The sequence below is a fragment of the Schistocerca piceifrons genome, chromosome 9 (genome assembly GCF_021461385.2).
Source record: "Schistocerca piceifrons isolate TAMUIC-IGC-003096 chromosome 9, iqSchPice1.1, whole genome shotgun sequence".
Lineage (NCBI taxonomy): Eukaryota > Metazoa > Arthropoda > Insecta > Orthoptera > Acrididae > Schistocerca > Schistocerca piceifrons.
In genome coordinates this window covers 27,727,984-27,752,120 of record NC_060146.1, presented here as the reverse complement: position 1 = coordinate 27,752,120, position 24,137 = coordinate 27,727,984, and the positions used below count along the sequence as shown (strand labels likewise).

Sequence of the window (24,137 nt, the reverse complement as noted above, 5' to 3'; positions counted from 1 at the left end):
TAGTTGAAGAGCGCAGAACGATAATTGCCCTGACACTTCACGTCTCCTTTGAGATGGAATTAATTTATTGCAAAGCTAGCTCCAAATTCCATTCGACGCGCAGGTCGCCGAAGTGGCGTCAAATCGAAAGACCTGCACCAGGCGAACGGTCTACCCGACGGGAGGCCCTAGCCACACGACATTTCCATTTTTTTTCCAAATTCCATCACAGATTAGTGTTGGATAACCTAGCTTTCCAAAGCCCACCATTTCTGGAGACAACTTTATGACACATGTGACGCCGCCACCCCAATTTTCACTCGAATATGTTCAGTTTTAATACTAAAAAAATATTAACATCGCCAGACGTGACACAGCTACTGTACATCCACACACCAGGCTTGCCAGCCTGCGACTGTCACCTTTCGGTTCTTCCAGCGCCATGGTAATCCACACAATCGCATAGAAAAGTTTCAAAATCCCTAGCTGATCTCTGTCTCTCTTAATTCCTTTCTGAAAAGCGTCATACATTTCCCAATAACCTCTGAATACTACACTTGTTATAACTATTGTTGACATTGGACTTGTGTTGTTGTAAATTTGGTTAATATAAAGTGTTGCATAATATACGTAGTTCCTTTGTCATAAAAGTTCCGGGTCAGGTTTTTTTAGAAATAAAAAATACTCCTATCGAAGTAGACCCCTTGATTATCTTCACACAGTTGCCAACGTTTATGGAGGTCTTGGAGGCAAGCAAGGAAATATTCAACTGCCATGCGTGTAAGCTCATGCGTCACAGCGCGTTGCATGTCTGTAAAATCTTGATGAAGCGTTCTTTTTTAGCCGGCTTTTTACTCGCGAGAACAAGAAAAGTCTCAAGGCGAGAGGTCGGGCGAATATCGCAGACTGCCTGGCCAGACACTCTGTAACAGATAGAACAATATGGGGTCTTGACATGCAGTGAGAACCAGCCCTGAGAATGCCACAGATCAGGGTGGTAACGTCGAAATGCTTGTCGCAAACGTTTCAAGACTTCCATATAAAGACTTTGGTTCTCGATTTGCCCTGGAGGAACATACTCTTGGTGAACTAATCCCTTACTATCAAAGAATGCGATCAACATTGCTTTTGTTCTCGTAGGTTGTCGTTTGACTTTTTTCGAGGCTGGTGATCCAGAACTCTGACATCCTGCAATTTGATGCTTCATGTGATGGTGATATTGATAGCACCAACTGATGTCCCCAGCAATAATCTTTAAACGTGAGAAATTTTTCATCTTTCCTCTTTCTGCTTGTCTGTTAGTGTGTGAGGGGAGAGTTTTGCATTAAGTTCCGTTTCCCTAAATCTTCCCATAAAATCTTATGGCACACACACCACGATTCAAATCAAGTTATTCTAAAATCGTACGCACAGTTACTTGACAGTGCTCTTGCAAGAACTGCTTTACACGCTCCACGTCTGCATCGGTATACGCTGCAGACGGGCGACCAGCTCCGGGATCGTCTTGCACTCAACCTCTGCCTTCACGAAACCTTTTGTTCCACTCGAAACCGCGATTGCTTGAAACTGCCTCGCGTGCATATGGCTTACTTAAATCATTGTTCACGTTTCACTAGGGGTTTTTCCGAGCTTAACGCAGTACGTTATGTTCACTCTTTGCTCACAATCTGCATCCATTACGTCACCGTAACTACTGCGTCAGTAACCACAACAGGGCGTTGCTAATCACAGTCCTGCCACCTAGCGAGGTTTTGCAGAAACATGGCCATCTCAAGGACGCACACATACCAGGAAACGTAAAAACAGCATTTGTTGCTTTTTAGTACTGCAAACTCAGAAATAAAAGAATCTCTCCTGGAAATTTTCTGACATGATGGGAGATACTGCCATTTGTTATTCGTCATATAAGATATCTGACACGATATATGAAGATGCACAAGAACAGTTCTGATTTGAGACGCCATGCACCGTTGGTTGTAGGCGCCAGTGTCGTCAATACTGGGCTTTAGTCTAGTTCAGATGCAGTTTTTGAACTTGTCTACATCGTGAAATTGGTCTGACATTCAGTGTGACTATGTATTAGGGAAATGCTGCCTACTGCATGAGTAAATGGCTGTTCACTAACCATGCACTGTTAGTGCAGGTATGTTATAATTTAGCGAACAACTAATGAAATAATGTTTTTATAAGGTTTTATATTTTATATTGAATAGGCCTGGATTGAAAACTAACTTTCTAGTTTGAAACTAGTTACCAGCATAATTAAATGCAATTGTGATGTATTTATGCTACCTAGATTACCACCCATCTCTTGACTTGTAGTTGTAAATACGTAGAAATACTCATTCGTTTGTTTTCCTCATGTACTTCTCGATCTGTTTAACGTGCCGCATAACCATATTTTAATTTGAAAATTATGAGCTGCATCCAAGACAGCAGCTTCAAAAATTGCCACGATTGTTGTTAACATAATCTTACAAGATATCCTCATTTACCACCTCACATTATGTGATGTTAAATGCCTGTTTATCTACATGACTGTGTTGCAGAAAGGTGAGAACACCACCCTCTACTTTGGAAAACACTTTTATTCCCAGACGTCTTCATCACGTTGGATGGAGTTACAACATTTCACTAGTTTCGAATCTTATGACCTATTATGGTCTTAAAAATGTATTATGTTGGACGGTCAGCTAATACTCATCTTGGTGTCTTTATTCAATAGCAGCATTCATTTTACTCGTGATGGCACATTTTTTTCTTTTCTCTGGAAGTCTTGTTCGAAGACGTTCTCTGGAGGCTGGATCTGTCTCGCATATACCACTGGGTCTACTTCTGTTATCAACAAATCACGAACCACATACTGTTCGAGAGGAACATGAATGTCATTCCTCACTTGCTAAAGCAAGGGTCGCATTTTACCACTATTTTTCATTTCAAAATGTCCCACAGTGATGGTAGTTTACGTGTTAGATGTTACCACGGTTACCGCAATTCTAGCACAGTACGTTGTTCAGAGGCCTTGCGTTAGAGATAGGGGAGAGAGTGGACGTGGTACAGGATTCGGGGTAGACATAATCGGAACGAGGCGTTTCTCGTTGCGGTGGCATCTTCTGACGAAATGTCAATCACCAACTTTCTCCTCCGAGTGCGAAAATATTTTGTTGACGCCGACCTACATAGGGCGAAACGATTATCATAACAAAATATGAGGGAAATCAGAACTCACACGGTAAGATATAACTATTCGTTTTCCACACACACTGTTCGAGAGTGGAATATTATACAGTTATTGTGAAGGTGGTTCGATGAACCCCTGCTAGGCACCTAGGCGTGATTTGTGGAGTATCCGTGTAGATGTAGATGGTTTGACAGCACTTGTTCATTCCCACCTCCATTGCTGCTAATAAATATTTGTGGTCAAAGATGCAAGAATTATTGAGAGATCTCCAGGAACAGATGCACTCCGTCTTTGACTTGTTGCCAAGATGCTTAGAGTCTTTTATTACGGTAAAATCACGTCATAATGACTTCTTAGTGCATTGTACACGCCTTATACAGTCGTGTAAACTTTCTCACTGGTGTATTCTCATGTTCGTGAACAGTCGGGTCACGCTAATTATTGTTGTAATACGTGTACATCTGTTTTGTCTGCCATACCGACAATTGAACACGTGGGTAGCCGTCTTATCCTGCAGCAGGCTGTACCTGGGCCCAATGTTGGTGGTGCTGGTGGCACACCCAGATGACGCGCAGCACATCCTGCTGACGTCGAAGCTGGTGGACCGACGCAGCTTCGGCACCAACGCCATGCGGACCTTCGTCGGCGACGGGTTGGTCACCCTGGATGCCGGCCGGTGGAGGGTGCACCGCAAACTCATCAACCCCACATTCCACTCGGAGGTGAGTCAGCCAGCCTAGGTAAGGCAGCCGCTGGAAGACATGCTGAGTTCTCAAAAACCCCACAGTAATCTCTGAGGTGAACTAACTAGTTTTCTTTCTACAAGCTAGGCAGTTTTCATTGTCTGTAGTCGTGAAAGGTAGCCGTGCGGTCTGAGCCGCCTTGTCACGGTCCGTGCGGCTACCCATGCTGGAGGTTCGAGAACCTCCCTCGGACGTGGGTATGTGTGCCGTCCATAGCGTAAGTCAGTTTAAGTTAGATTAATTAGCGCGTAGGCTTGGGTGGCAATTTAAGGAGATGGGACCTGGATAAACTGAAAGAACCAGAGGTTGTAGAGAGTTTCAGGCAGAGCATAAGGGAACAATTGACAGGAATGGGAGAAAGAAATACAGTAGAAGAAGAATGGGTAGCTTTGAGGGATGAAATAGTGAATGCAGCAGAGGATCAAATAGGTAAAAAGACGAGGGCTAGTAGAAAAGGGTAACAGAAGAAATATTGATGAAAGGAGACAATATAAAAATGCAGTAAATGAAGCATGCAAAAAGGAATACAAACGTCTCAAAAACAAGGTCGACAGGCAGTGCAAAATGGCTAAGCAGGGATGGCTAGAGGTCAAATGTAAGGATGTAGAGGCTTATCTCACTAGGGGTAAGATAGATACTGCCTACAGGAAAGTTAAAGAGACCTTCGGAGAAAAGAGAACCACTTGCATGAATATCAAGAGCTTTGACGGAAACCCAGTTCTAAGCAAAGAAGGGAAAGCAGAAAGGTGGAAGGAGTATATAGAGGGTCTATACAAGGGCGATGTACTTGAGGACAATATTATGGAAATGGAAGAGGATGTAGATGAAGATGAAATGGAAGATATGATACTGTGTGAAGAGTTTGACAGAGCACTGAAAGACCTGAGTCGAAACAAGGCCCCTGGAGTAGACAACGTTCCATTGGAACTACTGACGGCCTTGGGAGAGCCAGTCCTAACAAAACTCTACCATCTGGTGAGCAAGATGTATGAAACAGGCGAAATACCCTCAGACTTCAAGAAGAATATAATAATTCAAATCCCAAAGAAAGCAGGTGTTGACAGACGTGAAAATTACCGAACTATCAGTTTAATAATGCACGGCTGCAAAATACTAACGCGAATTCTTTAGAGATAAATGGAAAAACTGATAGAAGCCGACCTCGGGGAAGATCAGTTTGGATTCCGTAGAAATGTTGGAACACGTGAGGCAATACTGACCCTACGACTTATCTTAGAAGAAAGATTAAGGGAAAGGCAAACCTACGTTTCTAGCATTTGTAGACTTAGAGAAAGCTTTTGACAATGTTGACTGGAATACTCTCTTTCAAATTCTGAAGGTGGCAGGGGTAAAATACAGAGAGCGAAACGCTATTTACAATTTGTACAGAAAGCAGATGGCAGTTATAAGAATCGAGGAGCATGAAAGGGAAGCAATGGTTGTGAAGGGAGTGAGACAGGATTGTAGCCTCTCCGCGATGTTACTCAATCTGTATATTGAGCAAGTAGTAAAGGAGACAAAAGAAAAATTCGGAATAGGTATTAAAATCCATGGAGAAGAAATAAAAAGTTTGAGGTTCGCCGATGACATTGTAATTGTGTCAGAGACAGCAAAGGACTTGGAAGAGCAGTTGAACGGAATGGACAGTGTCTTGAAAGGAGGATATAAGATGAACATCAACAAAAGCAAAACGAGGATAATGGAATGTAGTCGAACTAAGTCGGGTGATGCTGAGGGAATTAGATTGGGAAATGAGACACTAAAAGTAGTAAAGCAGTTTTGCTATTTGGGGAGCAAAATAATTGATGATGGTCGAAGTCGAGAGGATATAAAATGTAGACTGGCAATGGCAAGGAAAGCGTTTCTGAAGAAGAGAAATTTGTTAACATCGAGTACAGATTTAAGCGTCAGGAAGTCGTTTCTGAAAGTATTTGTATGGAGTGTAGCCATGTATGGAAGTGAAACGTGGACGATAAATAGTTTAGACAAGAAGAGAATAGAAGCTTTCGAAATGTGGTGCCATAGAAGAATGCTGAAGATTAGATGGGTAGATCACATAACTAATGAGGAGGTATTGAATAGAATTGGGGAGAAGAGGAGCTTGTAGTACAACTTGACTAGAAGAAGGGATCGCTTGGTAGGTCATGTTCTGAGAGATCGAGGCATCACCACCAATGTAGTATTGGAGGGCACCGTGGAGGGCAAAAATCGTAGAGGGAGACCAAGAGATGAATGCACTAAGCAGATTCAGAAGGATGTAGGCTGCAGTAGGTACTGGGGGATGAAGCTTGCACAGGATAGAGTAGCATGGAGAGCTGCATCAAACCAGTCTCAGGACTGAAGACCACACAATAACAGGCTTAGGGACCGTTGACTTCATTAGTTTGGTCCCATAAGACAAATTTCCAAAATTCGTTGTTCGTAAGGACTTATAATAACGCGCTAAAGACGCAAACAGAAATGAAAAAGGAACATCTTGTAGGAATTGCTGTACATGAAGATACTTTTAGTCACACACTTCAGAGGCTGTAGGTTATTTAAGATCGAAATCTCAAGCTCATACTTCGTAGGATTGATACTGTTCAACTATATTGTTATTGTCTTGTTCATCGTATCATATGTGCATTGCATAAGCTTGGACTCCAAAATAAAGCACTCCGTCTTCAGGCCATCGGGACCATCCGACCGCCGTGTCATCCTCAGATGAGGATGCGGATAAGGGGCGTGTGGTCGGTACACCGCTCTTCCGGTCGTTATGACGGTAGTCTTGACTGAAGCCGCTACTATTCGGTCGAGTAGCTGCTCAGTTGGCATCACGAGGCTGAGTGCACCCCGAAAAATGGCAACAGCGCCTGGCGGCCCGGATGGTCACCCATCCAAGTGCCGGCCATGCCCGACAGCACTTAACTTCGGTGATCTGACGGGAACCGGTGTATGCACTGTAGTAAAGCTGTTGTCCATTCCAAAATAAACAAGTTAAATTTTTTATTCCAAGAACATAGTCACTCTGGTCGAGATGAAGAATATTACGTTGGTGCATAATTTCTTAGCGTTTTTGTTTTGATCTTGGGTATTAATAAGAGCTTCAGCTGTATTTGGCCCTTTATTACTGTACCATTACCTGTTCTGTGGCTCTAAAAGCCACATCTTCAGGTTACACATGATTAAAACATTAGAGCGGAAAAGCTTGGAATCTTTTTTCCCAACATTCGTTGTCTGTCAAAACAAAACACGGCCAAAAGACGGTATGCCATGGATTAAAAACTGCCAGATTTCAGTATAGAGGGTGGGTTCAAAACAAGTCGTATCATACTGATTGCTTATCTAGGTATTCCAATTGCTATGGGATTTTTTATAGATTGTCATTTTTTTATTTGCAGTTCGCTGTTGGTATTTGAGTTTACATGTTATCATTTCGTCATTCGGAGCTGTGGACGCTTTAGAATGGGGTACTGAGTAGAGAAATAGGAACATTTCCCACATATGCTTCTGTTTGGTTTCAATAGAGGGGTGACAGCTGCGGAGAGAGCTAGGAACACTTTCAGCGTGTATGTGGAAAATGCCATTGGATAGAGAACGATAAGGAAATGCTTTACTCGTTTTAAGGAGGATCGTTTTGATGTTAGTGAGTCGACACGTTTAGAAAGATCTTCGAGGTTTGATGAAAATCGTTTAAACGCATTAATCCGCAATGACCCACGGCAGTGTACTTGAGAATTGGCAGATGTCACAAACTACGATGATTCCACCATCGTGCGACATTTGCATGCAATGAGCAAGGTTGAAAAATCGGCTGTGTGGGAACTGCGTGCTCGTAGATAGCATTGAAAAAATCAGCGGTTGACCATTTGTACATTTTTGCTTGCTTGTCATCAATTGACTTGTGAACAACAGTACTCATGACGAGAAATTGTGGCCCTATGCTAAAATAAGGAAAATACAGGAATGGCTGAACACAAACAAAGCAGTAACTCCTCATAGAAAGGCCTGCAAGCATCCACAAAAGATAATGTTGCGGATCTGATGGAACAGCAGCTGTGTGGTGTACCACGAACTGCTGACCCAAGGTGCAGCCACCGCTGCTGACAACTGAGGAGACTATACGCTCTGAACATGGCTTTACGAGTCCTTCACCTCAAAACCAAGTGATTTCTACAGTCGCGGAATCAAAACGTTACCTCAGCGTTGATAGACTAAATAGTGAAAGAAAATATATATAATTCTTGACTAAAGTCTCTGTTATGTGTATCTGTTTGTCAATTAAGCTTATGGGAAACGCTACACAAAAAGGCCGTTATTACACACTGCTGGAAAGAAATTATTACACCTGGAAAGACGACGTCGATTTTGATCCGATGAGAGCATATGCCACCTACAGAATAGTAGATGGAACGATAATGGCTTAAACGTCGGCCCGCCAACAGATAGTGTAGTTGCACAGCTACCAGAGGGCCTTCTGTGTCCACAGGCGCCAACTCCATGGGGCCTGAGGGGGGCCCAGCCCCCTCAAAAGTTCGTTTGAGGGGGGGGGGGCATCCCCCAATAATTTAAGAAAATTATTAGTTATATTATACTTTGTAAAATCACAAAATTATGTTGGAATTTATTTTCCTTGTTTTACGATAGTTACCTTTGAAATACATTCAGTAGTGGGTTAAAACCAATAATTAGCAGGTTAACTGAAAACGAGCGGTGTGAATGATGACTTTGTTACGGTGCTGAGGGCACAATCGGAACTTGTCCCGGTGCTCGAACCTTCGGGTAAAGCCTGGCGCCGGCGGGCCAGCGCTGCGGCCGCGGCGACTTCAGAAGGACTGCAGCAGAGGCGCCTGCAACCCTCCGCCTAGCGTCGCCTTGACGCTTCGAGACACTATGACGCCTCGCCTATATAAAGCCCACCCTGCTGTCGCAGTCATTCAGTGTGGACAGTTTCGTTCAGTGCACGCTGCATACGTGTTTAGTGTTCAAAATGGTTCAAATGGCTCTGAGCACTATGGGACTTAACTTCTAAGGTCATCAGTCCCCTAGAACTTAGAACTACTTAAACCTAACTAACCTAAGGACATCACACACACCCATGCCCGAGGCAGGATTCGACGTGTTTAGTGTTCCGACTTAAGTGTCTAGTGGACTATTTTATATGACTATATTTTATTCGTTTACTTTAGTCTCTTAGTGTATTGTGAATTAAGTTTGGAATGGATAAATTTGTTACCAAACATGCGCGCATAGAAGTTGATGATACTGCAAGTCAACCTCCAACAATTATTGTGTCGTCAATTGCTTCATTGTCTTCAGGCGAGAACCGTTCACAGATGAAACCTTGACAATCCGGTAAGGGAAGATCATTTCAGAAGTCTTCGTTGATCAAATATACATGGCTAGAATATGAAGCATCTACCGAAAAAGTTTTTTGCAAAACCTGCAGAGAGGCAGATGCTAAAAATCTATTACAATTTTTTTCAGAAGAAGAAGATGCATTTACTTCCCTAGCGTTTTCTAACTGGAAAAAGGCTTTGGAAAAATTCCGTATTCATGAAAATACTTTCATGCATAAAGAAGGTGTTCTGAAACTAAATTCTATCACTGACCGAAGTGTGGCCTCCCAATTGAATGAACAGTTAGATAGTGATATGAAAGAAAGACCGTTTAGCTCCAAACCTGAGTTTAAAAATTGATTAGGGCATTCGGGATATAAATGGGCTTCCTGCGATATTCAAAACGAGATCATTGATCTGTTAGCAAAATTTGTGTTCAAAAAGGTACTGGCTTCAATCAAGAAGACTGAACAGTTTTCTATTATGGTTGACGAAACAAGTGATTCTTCTATTCACGGACAAGTGTCATTTTGTATTCGTACTGTCGATGATCCCTTAATCATCAACGAAGATTTTATTGGCTTATACGAGACCCCCAACACTGAATTACAAACTCTGGGTAGTATTTTGAAAGACGTTTTTGCTCGTCTTGATTTGTCAATGGACGGCTTAAGAGAACAGTGCTGTGATGGTGCCTCGAATATGAGAGGTAAGTTCAAAGGACTAAAAAAAATTTTTGTGGATATACAAGATAAAGCACATTATCTGCTCTGCACTGCTCGCAGTTTAGACTTGGCAGTTGTAGACAGTCTCCGCCATCTTACGTCTATGAGGGATATTATAGCTTTAGCCAAAGACTTAATAAACACCGTAAGGGAATCCAACAAAGGGATGGAACTTTTCAGAAGCATACGATGTGAGAGCGCCAACGACCAAGCTGGTCTACGACCGCTTTGTCCGACTCGATGGACTATGCGGGCTTGCAGTATCTTGAGCATACTGAAAAGCTTTGAAGAACTTTTAGAGTTTTTTGAAACGTTTTCTGCAGAGGACAAAACAGAGGCAGGTTACAAATATGCAGGCTACCTTGAGTCAATATTACAATTCAAAATTTATTTCTTTTTACGTCTTCTTGCCGTGCAGTGAACTCAGTAGAGAACGTTAATGAAAAAATTCATCTAAGTGTTGGTGATCTGGAAAAAGTATATGAGGACTTGATTAGTATATTGAATAGATGGAGTGATAGTTTTGAACACTTTTGGGAATTGTGTTTAAAAGAAAAGTTGATGATCCTTTGCTTCTACGGAATCGAGGTATACCAAAGAAGAATGAAAACAACGGAGCCAGCTCAGTGCACGCTTTCAAAACCTCAAAGGAATACTACAAAACTATTTACATTGATGTTTGTGAAACGGTGCAATCTTGCATTACTGAGAGGTTTGCTTCAACTGGACTCACACAGGTCATTGCAGTTAAACAAGAGTTCTTGCTTTTAGTAAACACAGGTGAAAAAAATTTGGAAAAATGAACTGAGTTTTTCAAAGATGACCTAAACATTGAGAGACTGGCTTACACTTGAATATGTTACCCGATATCGCTAATAAAAAACAACTGGTCTTAAAGAACATGCGTGATGTAAGAAAGCACAATCCACAAGAGCCTGCAGTTGGAGAAATGTTATGTGAGGTAGTGAAGTGCATTGGAGTTCCAACCACGACAGCAGCAGCAGAACGCTGGTGAGCACTGTCCCAGAAGGTGCATTCGCCCAAGGCACACCGCCGCCACCACAGGACTTATGAACTGGGGTGCGACGAGCTACAACTCCCGTTCACTTCAGGTGTTTGTGGAGAGCGTGACAACCAGCGCCCGGTATGTGCAGAATATTATTACCGCTGTTCTTTTGACGTTCTTGAACACGAAGGTGATGTGTTGCTCCAACAGGATAATGTTCCCCCAAGTACTGCCCACGAATTTGAACGTGCTCTGCAAGATGTGCAGAAACTTCCCTGGAGAGCTGTATACCCAGACTTGTCTCCAATTGAGCACGTGTGGAATATGATGGGAACCGACGTGACTCGTGCGACGGGCCAGCCAACAAGTGGTACAGAGCTACGTGAAGAGGTTGAGCAGGCGTAACGTAACGTTTCTCAGGACAGCGTTCGCCACCTGTACGTTCGACTAGATGCCAGAGGCAGCACCTCCATTGGGGCTCATGGCGGCCACGCCATGTACTAACATGGTCGATATGTGCGCCTCAGAACTGTGTGTGGTATTGATCTGTAAATGTAATCATTTCAAGTACTGCATATGCGCTGTTGCAACGATAAATTCTTGACTGAATTGGATACCTCTAAAAGTCTGCACTGATTTATTTGTTCTGTATATGTATATTAGACACTACAAATTACCCTGTGCTACGCAATTCCTGATTCCTTGCAGTTCATAGTGCATAAACGAACAAGCGAGACACTGATTTCTATCGTGAAAATTGGATAAATTCAAGTTGCTGCCAGTTATAATTGGAGAGTAAGCTCGTTGTGTGTGTGCTGCTGGGTTGCAGATCCTGGAGGGATTCCTGGAGGCTTTCCACGACGGCGGTCTCTTCGTGAGCGAGCGCCTCGCCAGGACCGGAGGCGCAGTTACCGAGGTCCACCCTCCAGTGTTCTTGGCAGCCATCCGGAACTTCAGCAGCACCGTCATCGGCATGGACCCCGACCATCTCATGCCAGATGCCTTGGCAGAGGAGGAGATATCTGCCGCGATGAACGACGGCCTGACCACCGTGCAGGTAAGGTCGACTGAAACGGCGAGTTTACCGACTCACGTTCCGAGAACGGCATTGTCTTCTGTCGCAGCTATTTATGTACCCCTGAGCCTCTTTAAGATTTGTATCGCAGGAAAAATAGTGCATTGTCCCGCACGGCGAGTGTTCATCGAACACCGAGATATCTTCAGGAGTCCTCAGCGAAGTGAGGCGTAACTACTATACACAGGGCGTTTCAAAATTACTGTTGCGTCTGTCTTCTCGGGCAATGAGAAGGGTAGTAATAACACGATTAATTACGAGGTTTGTCCGGAAAATACGTATAAAAGTTGAATAATAACTTTATTTTACAATTATTCAGGTATTACAATATGGTCTCCTTCAAAGTACTCACACGGAGACGCGATACACTTCTGCCAACGCCGTTACCACTGTTGATAACGTTGCTGAAAGTCTTAAGTTGTTGTGATGTTGTTCAGTTGCCGTGTCGTTTCCGCCTCGATGGCTTCCACATCTCCCAAGTGCCGCCCCCGAAGCACCATTTTGCATTTCGGGAACACGGAGAAATCACACGGGGCTAAATCGGGTGAATAAGGCGGGTGGTCTGTCACGGTGATTGAGCTTCGGGCCAAAAACTCGCGCACAACGAGCGACGTGTGAGCGGGCGCATTGTCGTGATGAAGGATCCACCTGCCTCCTTTTGCCAACTCCGGTCGAACTCGGGCCACACGAGCTCTGAGACGTGACGATGTAAAAATTTCCGTTCACTCTCTGGTCGGGAGGGACAAATTCCTTGTGAACAATGCCCCTAGAATCAAAGAAAACAATCAACATTGTCTTCACATTGGACCTTGATTTTCGCGACTTTTTTGTTCTCTGTTCTCCTGCTAGTTTCCATTCCTTGCTTTGAGATTTGAGCTCCACATCGAATTCGTGAAACCAGGACTCGTCTGCAGTGATGACTCGGTTGAGAAAGTCCCCTCGTTCGTCTGCTTCCAACCAATCCTCACAGCACTCTGCCCTCTTTGCTTTCTGTTCTGGCGTCAAGAGCTTCGGTACGATTTTCGCACACAATTTCTTCATTTCAAGTTTTTGTGTCAGGATTTCGTGAAAGATTGTTTTGGGGATTGACAGCTCGTCAGCAATCATTCTGACTGTCAATCTACGGTCTTTAAGAACACGAGCCCGAATTCGTTCAACATTTGCATCGGAACTCGATGTCGACGGGCGTCCTGGGCGACGGTCATCGTTCACTTCTTCTCGGCCATCCCGGAACCTTTTTAACCACTTGTTCACGGTCGGTTCCTTCAGAGAATTGTCTCCGTAAACCTGTTTCAAACACTCAAAAATCTCATGGTCATTCTTGCCTAGCTTTGCAAGAAACTTGATGTTGACGCGCTGTTCCTCAATCAGAGAGAGCTCCATGCCGACGGCAGGTGAAGGGTAACTGTCAACAAGCTGCCGCACACTCCCACCTTCACGCAGAGTGCTCTGACTCGAACTGAGCGTTGATGGGATTGATTACAGCAGTAGTCCCGCCTGGCGGTGACTGCAACCTGTAACGTAAAGACATTATTCAACTTTTATACGTATTTACCGGACAAACCTCGTAGAACACACTGAACTTTATTAAATACAAAAAAAACTTACGTTTGCTCGCTAGGCTCGCCTGTAGCTATGAAAGTGCACACGTGGACTTGCTGTTCAGAACACACTAAATGAACCACGATTACGGTGTGGCGAATTGATACTAATTGGGCACGGCTGTACTGTGGCTTCACTACAGTGACCAGAAACCACAAGTTCATAGGCACGTGTTGACACAGTCGTGATAGCATTGGCGCAATTCACAGGAGACGTGGACCTCTTCGCTCCGCGACGGTGGACGCGGGCTGTGCGACAGCGAGTGGGCTGCACGGCGGCGCCGCCCACACAACAACCTCCCTGAGGTGGGCGGCGTCGGGCCTGGGGAACACACACAGGCGCCGGCGCCTGTCTCTCCCCCCTCTGCAGCGTCGCTGGATGACGTTTCAGGACACTGGTTCCTATCCTCATTTTGTTCCTCAAAACACGCTCTACATCGCCTCCAAGTTTGACGGTGTAGTTTTGAAACACCCTGTATATCGATTTTCTCTCCTAAAAAGCGGTCAGGCGTATTTCCTATGGTGTTCGGAAAATATTTGCAGTTTCATTTTTGCAGTGCGTAGCACGAGTCAGCCGAAACAAATGTTCCTTGTGACATCTTTCATACGGCACCCACTGTCCAACGGTAAGATTAGGATTGTTTCCCTTTACAAACAAGACGATGTTTAAAGTGGACTTGTACATACTCATTCTACATGGTGATTTTTCCAGAGTGTAGAAATTCTAACGATTGATCGATGGGAGGATACGGAACAGAAAAGGTCCGTTAGACTTATGCCTGGAGACGCATGGTTTCCGTGCTAGAGACCATATATTCAGTCATACATTGTTACAGAGACTGCGGTCTAATACGCGCTGTACCGTGCGCAAACAGTTCCGTTGTGGATGACTTCGTCCAAGGGTGTGGTACTGTTCCTCATACGTTATGCACTAGCGCAGGAGTGCCATAGTAATTGGTAATGTTGTGTCCGGTTCACTTCTCTTGCGGACACAGCTTGTAGTGAATGTGATACAGCGTTGCACACAATGGTTCCGTATTTGAACCGAGAGCTTGCCGACATGGTGTTTGCTATGTGTGCGTAAGCAGAAGAAACTAACGATCAAAGTCCGAAAACAGTTTATTGGACTGTTTTATTAACCAAAACAAATTCTCCAAGTTTAACGCCAACACAAAATAGAGATCCGTCTTCGAATCACAACTACATACAAGAATAATATAGAAAACAACCGAAATAATTTCCTACTGGTCTCCGCCAGAGACTTCTCCGATATACCGAGCCTAATCCAGAGATCAGCAAGAAGATTCAAGCCGGGCTGCCGGGGTAGCAGCTATCCACGTCTGCTGGCAGTCGATGAACTGCCGATGTGCGTTTTTTTTCTTTATTGTGATTTTAATACCAGTATAACAGGTAGGCTGGCAGCAGCACAATACGCCGCTCTTCAGCCAAAGATAGTACAATGATAAAACAGAGAAGACACATGGGTTGGAACAAAACGGCGGGAGAAAAACAGTAGACACATGAACATAAAAAAACATGAAGCCGTTCACACTCGAAGACAATGCACACTACAAACTGGTGACACGAGGCACAAACACTGAAGATGTCGATGGCACTGGTGAACGATGGAGTGTGACGGTGAACACTGAACACTAAACACGACGGCACACACGAGACACTGATGGCGGTGATCTCCGGCGCGCGAATGTCCACTTAGCGTGTGCGAGTCCCGATGTGCGGCCGAGCACCGGCCTTTATAGCGCTTCGGCGGACTCGGAACTATTTTCCATCACGTGGTTTGACGTGTGAAAATAGTTCCGGGATCTGCAGCGACCTCTTCCTTATGTTTATGTGGACCGGTAGTGGCCCCTGGTGGCCGCTGGAGTCTTTGTTGTGGTGTTGTTGTTGTGGTTGTTGCTGTGGCCGATCATAAATATTGCCTGTCGGTTGTGTAGTGATTGGGTGTGCCTGCGAGGCGGGCAACCCGCGCCTACAGGCTGTCAGTTTGGTTGCTGATACTGTAGGCGCCGTGGTGTCTGGTGGAGAAGGCCACAGCAGTGTTTACTTACGGAAATATAAATGGCAACAAGCGGCGGGCAGCAAAGTTGTATCAGTAGACCTATCCCCTCCGACAACAACCACAGCATTCAATGTCTGCAACAGCGTTTAGCCGTTTGTCTGAGACTGGGTCGTTTCAGCAACCAGGAACTCATGAAGGACGTACGCAGAAACGTTCGGACACCGGACATGGAGGAAAATGTGATTAACACTTGTAGCACGCCCGGGGGTACAACTGGTGGGGGTCCTTTAAACTGTTCTCTCTTTCACCCTGCCCCATGTCCACGCCACGTACTTGGTACTCTCGCGGCGATCGTATTATTCCTGCTCCACACTGGAGAATTATGTACAGAAATATGCAAGCGGGCTTAGGGGAGCCACTCGGCACTAGACGCAACACCGTCCTACGTCTGGTGTGAACGATTATATTCTGAGGTTGCACTGCTTATACATTAGGTCCCATGTGTCGATGTCAATTAACATTCTTGCTGATTTGATGAGAGGTCATAATTATCTTTCCTTTATTACTGTACAGTGTCCTTGACGATGTAAATGTCTGTCACTGTTGTACTTCACGCCGTCACACGTGTTTCACAGTCTTACTCGGGCCGAACCTTCAACCAGTGTTGATGATCATGTGTTCACAATTATCACTTGGACGAGTGTACGTCTAACCGACACGGCGCAGGTGATTGTTGATGATGCGGAAGCCGAATGGTCGAAAGAAAGTCCTTAACGCTCGCCACGTACACACAGATACCTGGTACCAGTCCTTCTTGACACTTGTAATAATAAAACACTGTTCATGAAGGTTATTGTACGGTTCACAGTTCTCACTCGTACGAGCGTGCGCCAAACAGTCGCGACGCGGCTGATAGTTGATGATGCGGAAACGCGATGTCTCACGCTCGCTACAAGACACTGGCACTTGATTGCCCTCCTTTGTGGTAAAATATTTTACTGATTCACATAAGTTTCGTCCTGGGAGGCCGGAAACGACGGGGAAGATTGATGTTGTACGGTACGACACGCAAACGGGCGGATACTCAAATTGGCAGCACTGCTCACATTTAATTACTTCTTTACCCTCTTTTCACTGAATCCACTTCCATATCTGATTACTTCACAATAATAGTGCTTGCAGCCACGCTTGAACTTCCACAATAATGCCTTTTGCATACAGAGCTACCCGCAACACAACATAGCAGCTCCGTGACCCGTGCTCGACTCCCTGATGCAGCCCCTCGCAAAGACAATCCGCAACCGAGCCAGCGATTTGACAATACGCTTACACACTGTGGAAGACGACCTCCGTGTCAGAACCATGCAGTTGGCGCGCCAGTACAGGGTAAGTCAGACGACCGTGTGGAACATTCTCCGTGACAATTGTTATTGCCCTTATCACTTACAGTATGTGCAGGTCTTACTAGCGTCAGATTTTCCACATCGGGAGCAGCTTCGTGATTGGATTCTCCACCAGGCAACGACGGTTTCGGGATTTGTGTCATCCGTCCTATTCACAGACGACGCCGCCTTTACGCGGAGTGAAATCTTCAACTTTGGTAACAGCCATCCTTGGCATAGTATGCAGAATTCCCACGGTATGGTGACAGCGAATCATCAGCATTGGTGCAGCCGGGATGTGTGAGCCGGGATAATTGGCGACTGTATTTTGAGACCAGTTTTCTTTCTCTGTCTTTGCTTGTTATTGCTCGCGTAACAACTAATATATTGATAAATGTATGAGATTAATATGTTGCTACGAAAAGAGCCCTGAAATACTTTTTAGGGATTCTGTGCTGTGACTTTCTTTGGATCATTAATTTTCAACAAAACAAAATATATTAAGTTCTTATTTTTCTGGATCTGGCTTTCCATTAAAGGAATATTGTTTCGTTACTGTAACTCGCTATAAAGTTCAACGTATCTTCCTTACTTTACAGTTACTGAAAAGGTTACTGAAAATTATTTCGTTATGAATACTGATGTTACAGTACGCAATATTCGTTCAACATCAAAATTTTGCAGTGGATTTTTGTTAACAGTAAAAGACCAATAAGTACCACGACTAACACGAGAACATGAGACTATTATTATCAGAGAAAAAGATGTTTTTACTGTAATGTTTGCCGGACCAGAACTACGCACAGCGAGATTTCTTTTATGTCATGAAGGTAATTTATCTTTTTGGACTGTTAATAATATATCATCTGCAGCCCGCGTCCACCTGTGAAACACATCATAAGACCTGCTGCTCTGACCTGCAATCCCGGAAGCTGAAAGAAATAATTTTAGTTCACCATTACCTGGCCGCTTCTTTGCGGTATGACTGGTTTCATTTAATGCAGTTTGCATGCGCCGCGGCAGCGGCTCGTTCGTTCGTAGCGCAGCTCTGCACCACGAATAATATTTAAATAGCTGAAAATGTCTTAAGGTGGGTAGGACGTCAATCGGGCCGACTTGGAGCAGGAGAGGCACCACAGGACATTTTAATTTTCACTGTCTGTACTTTTACAAATAAATTCATAAAACTTCGTCAGCATCACCAGGAAGCATTCAGGATTCACACTCATTGCAGTGGAAGTTCGAAAATATAACAAAATAAATTTTTTTTACGTGCGAAATTTCATCATTTTTTTCACTTACTAATGGCTGCATTTGTTGCTATATGTACACTTTTCTTCATAAGTTAGAGGGATTCTTCGATGAATTTTGCACAGCATACATATCATACTCACAGGTTCAAAATGGCTCTGAGCACTATGCGACTTAACTTCTGAGGTCATCAGTCGCCTAGAACTCAGAACTAATTAAACCTAACTAACCTATGGACATCAGACACATCCATACCGGAGGCAGGATTCGAACCTGCGACCGGAGCGGTCGCTCGACTCCAGACTGTAGCGCCTAGAACCGCACGGCCACTCCGGCCGGCCACATTCACAGGTGTATGAAACTCTAGAATTTATTTAATTTATGAAAAAACGAATGAACTGTTATATTTTAAACTTCATGTTAAGAAAAAACACAAATTTTATAGTTAATTACCTCAATTTTTACCACAGTTTTTAATATATTTGGAACATTCTAGAGTTTCATACACCTTTAAGTATGGTTTGTATGCTGTGCAAAATTCATCGAAGAATCTCTCTAATTTATGAAGAAATGTGTACCTATAGCAACAAATGCTGCCATTAGTAAGTGAAAAAAATTATGAAATTTCACATGCAAAAAAAAATTACTTCGTTATGTTTTAGATCTTCCAGTGCTATGAGTGTGGATTCTGAATCCTTCCTGGACATGCTGACAAAGTTTAATGAATTTATTTGTAAAAGTATAGACTGTGGAAATTAAAATGTCCTGTGGTGCCTTTCCTGCCCCCCTTAAAAGGATGGGATAAAATACCAGGCAAGCTTATTACAAATCTTAATGCAAGTTTTCCCTAAGTAACTCTATTCAAAACATTTAGACAGATTAAATTCTTACACACCTTTACAAATCAATACCTAATGGCGTCCTTCTCTCAATCTTGACAAAAGAATGCTACACAAGCATTCAATATAGCATCACAGGCTCTTCCTGCTCACATAACTCAAAAAAGACGACAGAGAAATTAATGCTCGGTCACTACTATTTATACTCGGTTTACATCTTGTTTCATATTTAATAAGTATCGTCTGTGACACAGATATTATCTAAAAAAATCGATACATAATTCTATACAAATATAAAACATGACACATAATGGTTTCTCTTCATTACATAAAGTTCACACAATCATTGTCCATGCATAAATAAAATTACAATCATCCACTTCAATTTTTTTTTCTTTTCCATTTTTTTTACCACATATAATACGTGTTTTGCCAGGAGACGTTACACTTCCTAACACGACGCCTAACAGGCCGAAGCTATCGGTTTCTGGCGGGTGACTTTGCCTACCCTGCTGAAAGAATTGCCGTTGGTGATTGGAAGGGTTATGTGGCTGCTACACGGTGGTGCTCCAGCCCACTCCCCTGTTATGCAAAGAGAGTTAAACGCTGTCGGCGAGACGCGGCAGTCTGCTACAAATGCGCCAAACCGGGACACATTCAAACCGATTGTACTGATAGCGCGGTTGGTTGCTACCGTGTATGTACAGAAACCGTACTTCCAACAAAGCAGGCGGTCCCGAAAGCCCCACATACAAACTGTTAACTGAAAAACTGAACGCTAACGCAGACTGCATTACTAAGACCACAACATGTCAAGAGGACCTTCAATTCGGTTTTACAGAGAGTACTCTACCGCAGTGGCTCCTTACGTAGCTTGCATTTATCGCGAATCTCTTGCCCAACGTCAAGTCCCGCTCGACTGGAAAAAAGCGCAGCTGACGCCTGTATATAAGAAGGGTAGAAGGACGGATCCTCAAAATTACAGACGAATATCCTTAACGTCGGTTTGTTGCAGGATTCTCGAACTTCTTCTCAGTTTGAATATAATGAATTTCATTGACACTGAGAAGTTGCTGTCCATGCATCAGCACGGCTTTAGAAAGCATCGCTCCTGCGAATCGAAACTCGCCCTTTTTTCACATGATATCTTGCGAACCATGGATGACGGGTATCAGACGGATGCCATATTCCTTGACTTCCGGAAAGCGTTTGACTCGGTGCCCCACTGCAGACTCCTAACTAAGGTACGTGCATATGGGATTGGTTCCCAAATATGTGAGTGGCTCGAAGACTTCTTAAGTAATAGAACCTAGTACGTTGTCCTCGATGGTGAGTGTTCATCGGAGGTGAGGGTATCATCTGGAGTGCCCCAGGGAAGTGTGGTAGGTCCGCTATTCTCTTCTATCTACATAAATGATCTTTTGGATAGGGTGGATAGAAATGTTCGGCTGTTTGCTGATGATGCTGTGGTGTAAGGGAAGGTGTCGTCGTTGAGTGATTGTAGGAGGATACAAGATGACTTGGACAGGATTTGTGATTGGTATAAAGAATGGCAGCTAACTCTAAATATAGAAAATGAAAATTAATACAGATGAATAGGAAAAAGAATCCTGTAATGCTTGAATACTCCATTAGTAGTGTAGCGCTTGTCACAGTCATGTCGATTAAATATTTGGGCGTAACATTGCAGAGCGATATGAAGTGGGACAAGCATGTAATGGCAGTTGTGAGGAAGGCGGATGGTCGTCTTCGGTTCATTGGTAGAATTTTGGGACGATGTGGTTCATCTGTAAAGGAGACCGCTTATAAAACACTAATGCGACCTATTCTTGAGTAGTGCTCGAGCGTTTGGGATCCCTATCAGGTCGGATTGAGGGAGGACATAGAAGCAATTCAGAGGTGGGCTGTTAGATTTGTTACTGGTAGGATTGATCATCACGCGAGTGTTACGGAAATGCTTCAGGATCTCGGGTGGGAGTCTCTAGAGGAAAGGAGGCGTTCTTTTCGTGAATCGCTACTGAGGAAATTTAGAGAACCAGCATTTGAGGGTGACTGCAGTACAATTTTACTGCCGCCAACTTACATTTCGCGGAATGACCCCAAAGATAAGATAAGAGAGATTAGGGCTCGTACAGAGGCATATAGGCAGTCATTTTGCCCTCGTTCTGTTTGGGAGTGGAACAGGGAGAGAAGATGCTAGTCGTGGTACGAGGTACCCTCCGCCAGGCACCGTATGGATGGATTGCGGAGTATGTATGTAGATGTAGATTTCACATGTCCCCACAGCGCCTACGAAGACATTCACCTCCGGAAAGACAAGACTCCAGCTGCCGAGGAGAGCTGGTGGCGGCGCGCAGTCGCACGGCGGCAACAAACGGGCTTCCTCCAGGAGGCGTTCCATGACACTGGAACGCTGCCGCCGTCGGCTGCCAGCGGCGCGGTTCGGCCGCGTGACGGACAGCCCAACACGTCGACGTGGCGTGCGTGCAGCGTGTCGTGGACTGTGAGGTCGCCAGGCATCCAGAGCGTGGAGCGTAGCAATGCGCCACCGTGCAGACGAGCTTCTTCTGAAGACTACAACAATTAGAAGTAGAGTTAGTTAAGAATGGTTGTGGATAGCGTGGACATCAGAAACAAGAACAACGCGGAATTAATGACGACATGTGCACCAACAACTACGCAGGTCACGAAACTTGCACAGACACTCAGGGATACACACAAAACAAAGACTTTGGAAGAAGCACCGTGACAGAACACAAACGTGATACACTGAATCATAACAGGGTGTACAACACTGGGGAAAAGTACAAACCGTGTATCGGACCAGTGACGTTCATTTGCGGGTGGTTTACAAACACAAATAACAGAGCGCGCAATATCACAACGCATGGTGATGAACAGTATAGAAGGAAAAAAGTAAAAGCTCGGTGATTCCAAAAGAACACAAACAGACACACAATGCAACACAACTTCAACTACATAAGCACGAGTACGACGCCAGACAATACATACAGACGCCCACAACACACTCGCAGCCCGAGCAGACAGCGGCAGAACGATCAGACGCAAAGAACACGGAACTTGGGGAACAGGCGACATTTTAAAGTTGAAAGAAAACATTTAGAAGCCAAAAAACAGGGACACCTTCCAAACAGCACTACGACTTGTGACTAGAATTGGCAACTCAGAAGGTGCCACAATCTGCTATCCGCCGACCGAGCATACGGAAAGACTTTCGCTGAAATCAGCCAATATACCGACAGGCATTAAAGAGCTGACTGCGCTACTACACCCAGCTTGCAATACAAGAGGCGCAAAGTTCACTCTACAAAATACACTCCTGGAAATTGAAATAAGAACACCATGAATTCATTGTCCCAGGAAGGGGAAACTTTATTGACACATTCCTGGGGTCAGATACATCACATGATCACACTGACAGAACCACAGGCACGTAGACACAGGCAACAGAGCATGCACAATGTCGGCACTAGTACAGTGTATATCCACCTTTCGCAGCAATGCAGGCTGCTATTCTCCCATGGAGACGATCGTAGAGATGCTGGATGTAGTCCTGTGGAACGGCTTGCCATGCCATTTCCACCTGGCGCCTCAGTTGGACCAGCGTTCGTGCTGGACGTGCAGAACGCGTGAGACGACGCTTCATCCAGTCCCAAACATGCTCGATGGGGGACAGATCCGGAGATCTTGCTGGCCAGGGTAGCTGACTTACACCTTCTAGAGCACGTTGGGTGGCACGGGATACATGCGGACGTGCATTGTCCTGTTGGAACAGCAAGTTCCCTTGCCGGTCTAGGGATGGTAGAACGATGGGTTCGATGACGGTTTGGATGTACCGTGCACTATTCAGTGTCCCCTCGACGATCACCAGTGGTGTACGGCCAGTGTAGGAGATCGCTCCCCACACCATGATGCCGGGTGTTGGCCCTGTGTGCCTCGGTCGTATGCAGTCCTGATTGTGGCGCTCACCTGCACGGCGCCAAACACGCATACGACCATCATTGGCACCAAGGCAGAAGCGACTCTCATCGCTGAAGACGACACGTCTCCATTCGTCCCTCCATTCACGGCTGTCGCGACGCCACTGGAGGCGGGCTGCACGATGTTGGGGCGTGAGCGGAAGACGGCCTAACGGTGTGCGGGACCGTAGCCCAGCTTCATGGAGACGGTTGCGAATGGTCCTCGCCGATACCCCAGGAGCAACAGTGTCCCTAATTTTCTGGGAAGTGGCGGTGCGGTCCCCTACGGCACTGCGTAGGATCCTACGGTCTTGGCGTGCATCCGTGCGTCGCTGCGGTCCGGTCCCAGGTCGACGGGCACGTGCACCTTCCGCCGACCACTGGCGACAACATCGATATACTGTGGAGACCTCACGCCCCACGTGTTGAGCAATTCGGCGGTACGTCCACCCGGCCTCTCGCATGCCCACTATACGCCCTCGCTCAAAGTCCGTCAACTGCACATACAGTTCACGTCCACGCTGTCGCGGCATGCTACCAGTGTTAAAGACTGCGATGGAGCTCCGTATGCCACGGCAAACTGGCTGACACTGACGGCGGCGGTGCACAAATGCTGCGCAGCTAGCGCCATTCGACGGCCAACACCGCGGTTCCTGGTGTGTCCGCTGTGCCGTGCGTGTGATCATTGCCTGTACAGCCCTCCCGCAGTGTCCGGAGCAAGTATGGTGGGTCTGACACACCGGTGTCAATGTGTTCTTTTTTCCATTTCCAGGAGCGTATATACACAGACCTCGCGAGGGCCCACGCACGAGTGTACTTCGATTACAATGAAGAGCCATGTAAATGTTTTCTATATAGCCGACATCCATGATGTTCTTACAACTGAATGCAAACAACCAGACACTCGTCAGTATGAAGCTACCTAAACTAGTAGATGAAGTGCACGCGAACGTGATCTGCTTGCAGGAATCCTACACCGGGAACGGCATACCAGTAGGTTCTGATCACAAACAGATCGATGTGAATGATACACCCAG

At 45.0% G+C, this 24,137-nt stretch overlaps 1 protein-coding gene and 1 pseudogene across 1 annotated transcript in view; one reads left to right on the top strand and one right to left on the bottom strand.

Moving 5' to 3' along the window:
• LOC124717249 (cytochrome P450 4C1-like) overlaps positions 1-24,137 on the top strand; it is an 88,062-nt gene that overhangs the window by 26,108 nt on the left and 37,817 nt on the right. The window contains exons 3-4 of the mRNA XM_047244050.1: positions 3,681-3,882; positions 11,782-12,009. Coding sequence (XP_047100006.1) covers positions 3,681-3,882; positions 11,782-12,009 — 430 coding nt within the window. The remainder of the gene's footprint in view (positions 1-3,680; positions 3,883-11,781; positions 12,010-24,137) is intronic.
• Positions 6,744-6,861, bottom strand: LOC124717623 (annotated as a pseudogene).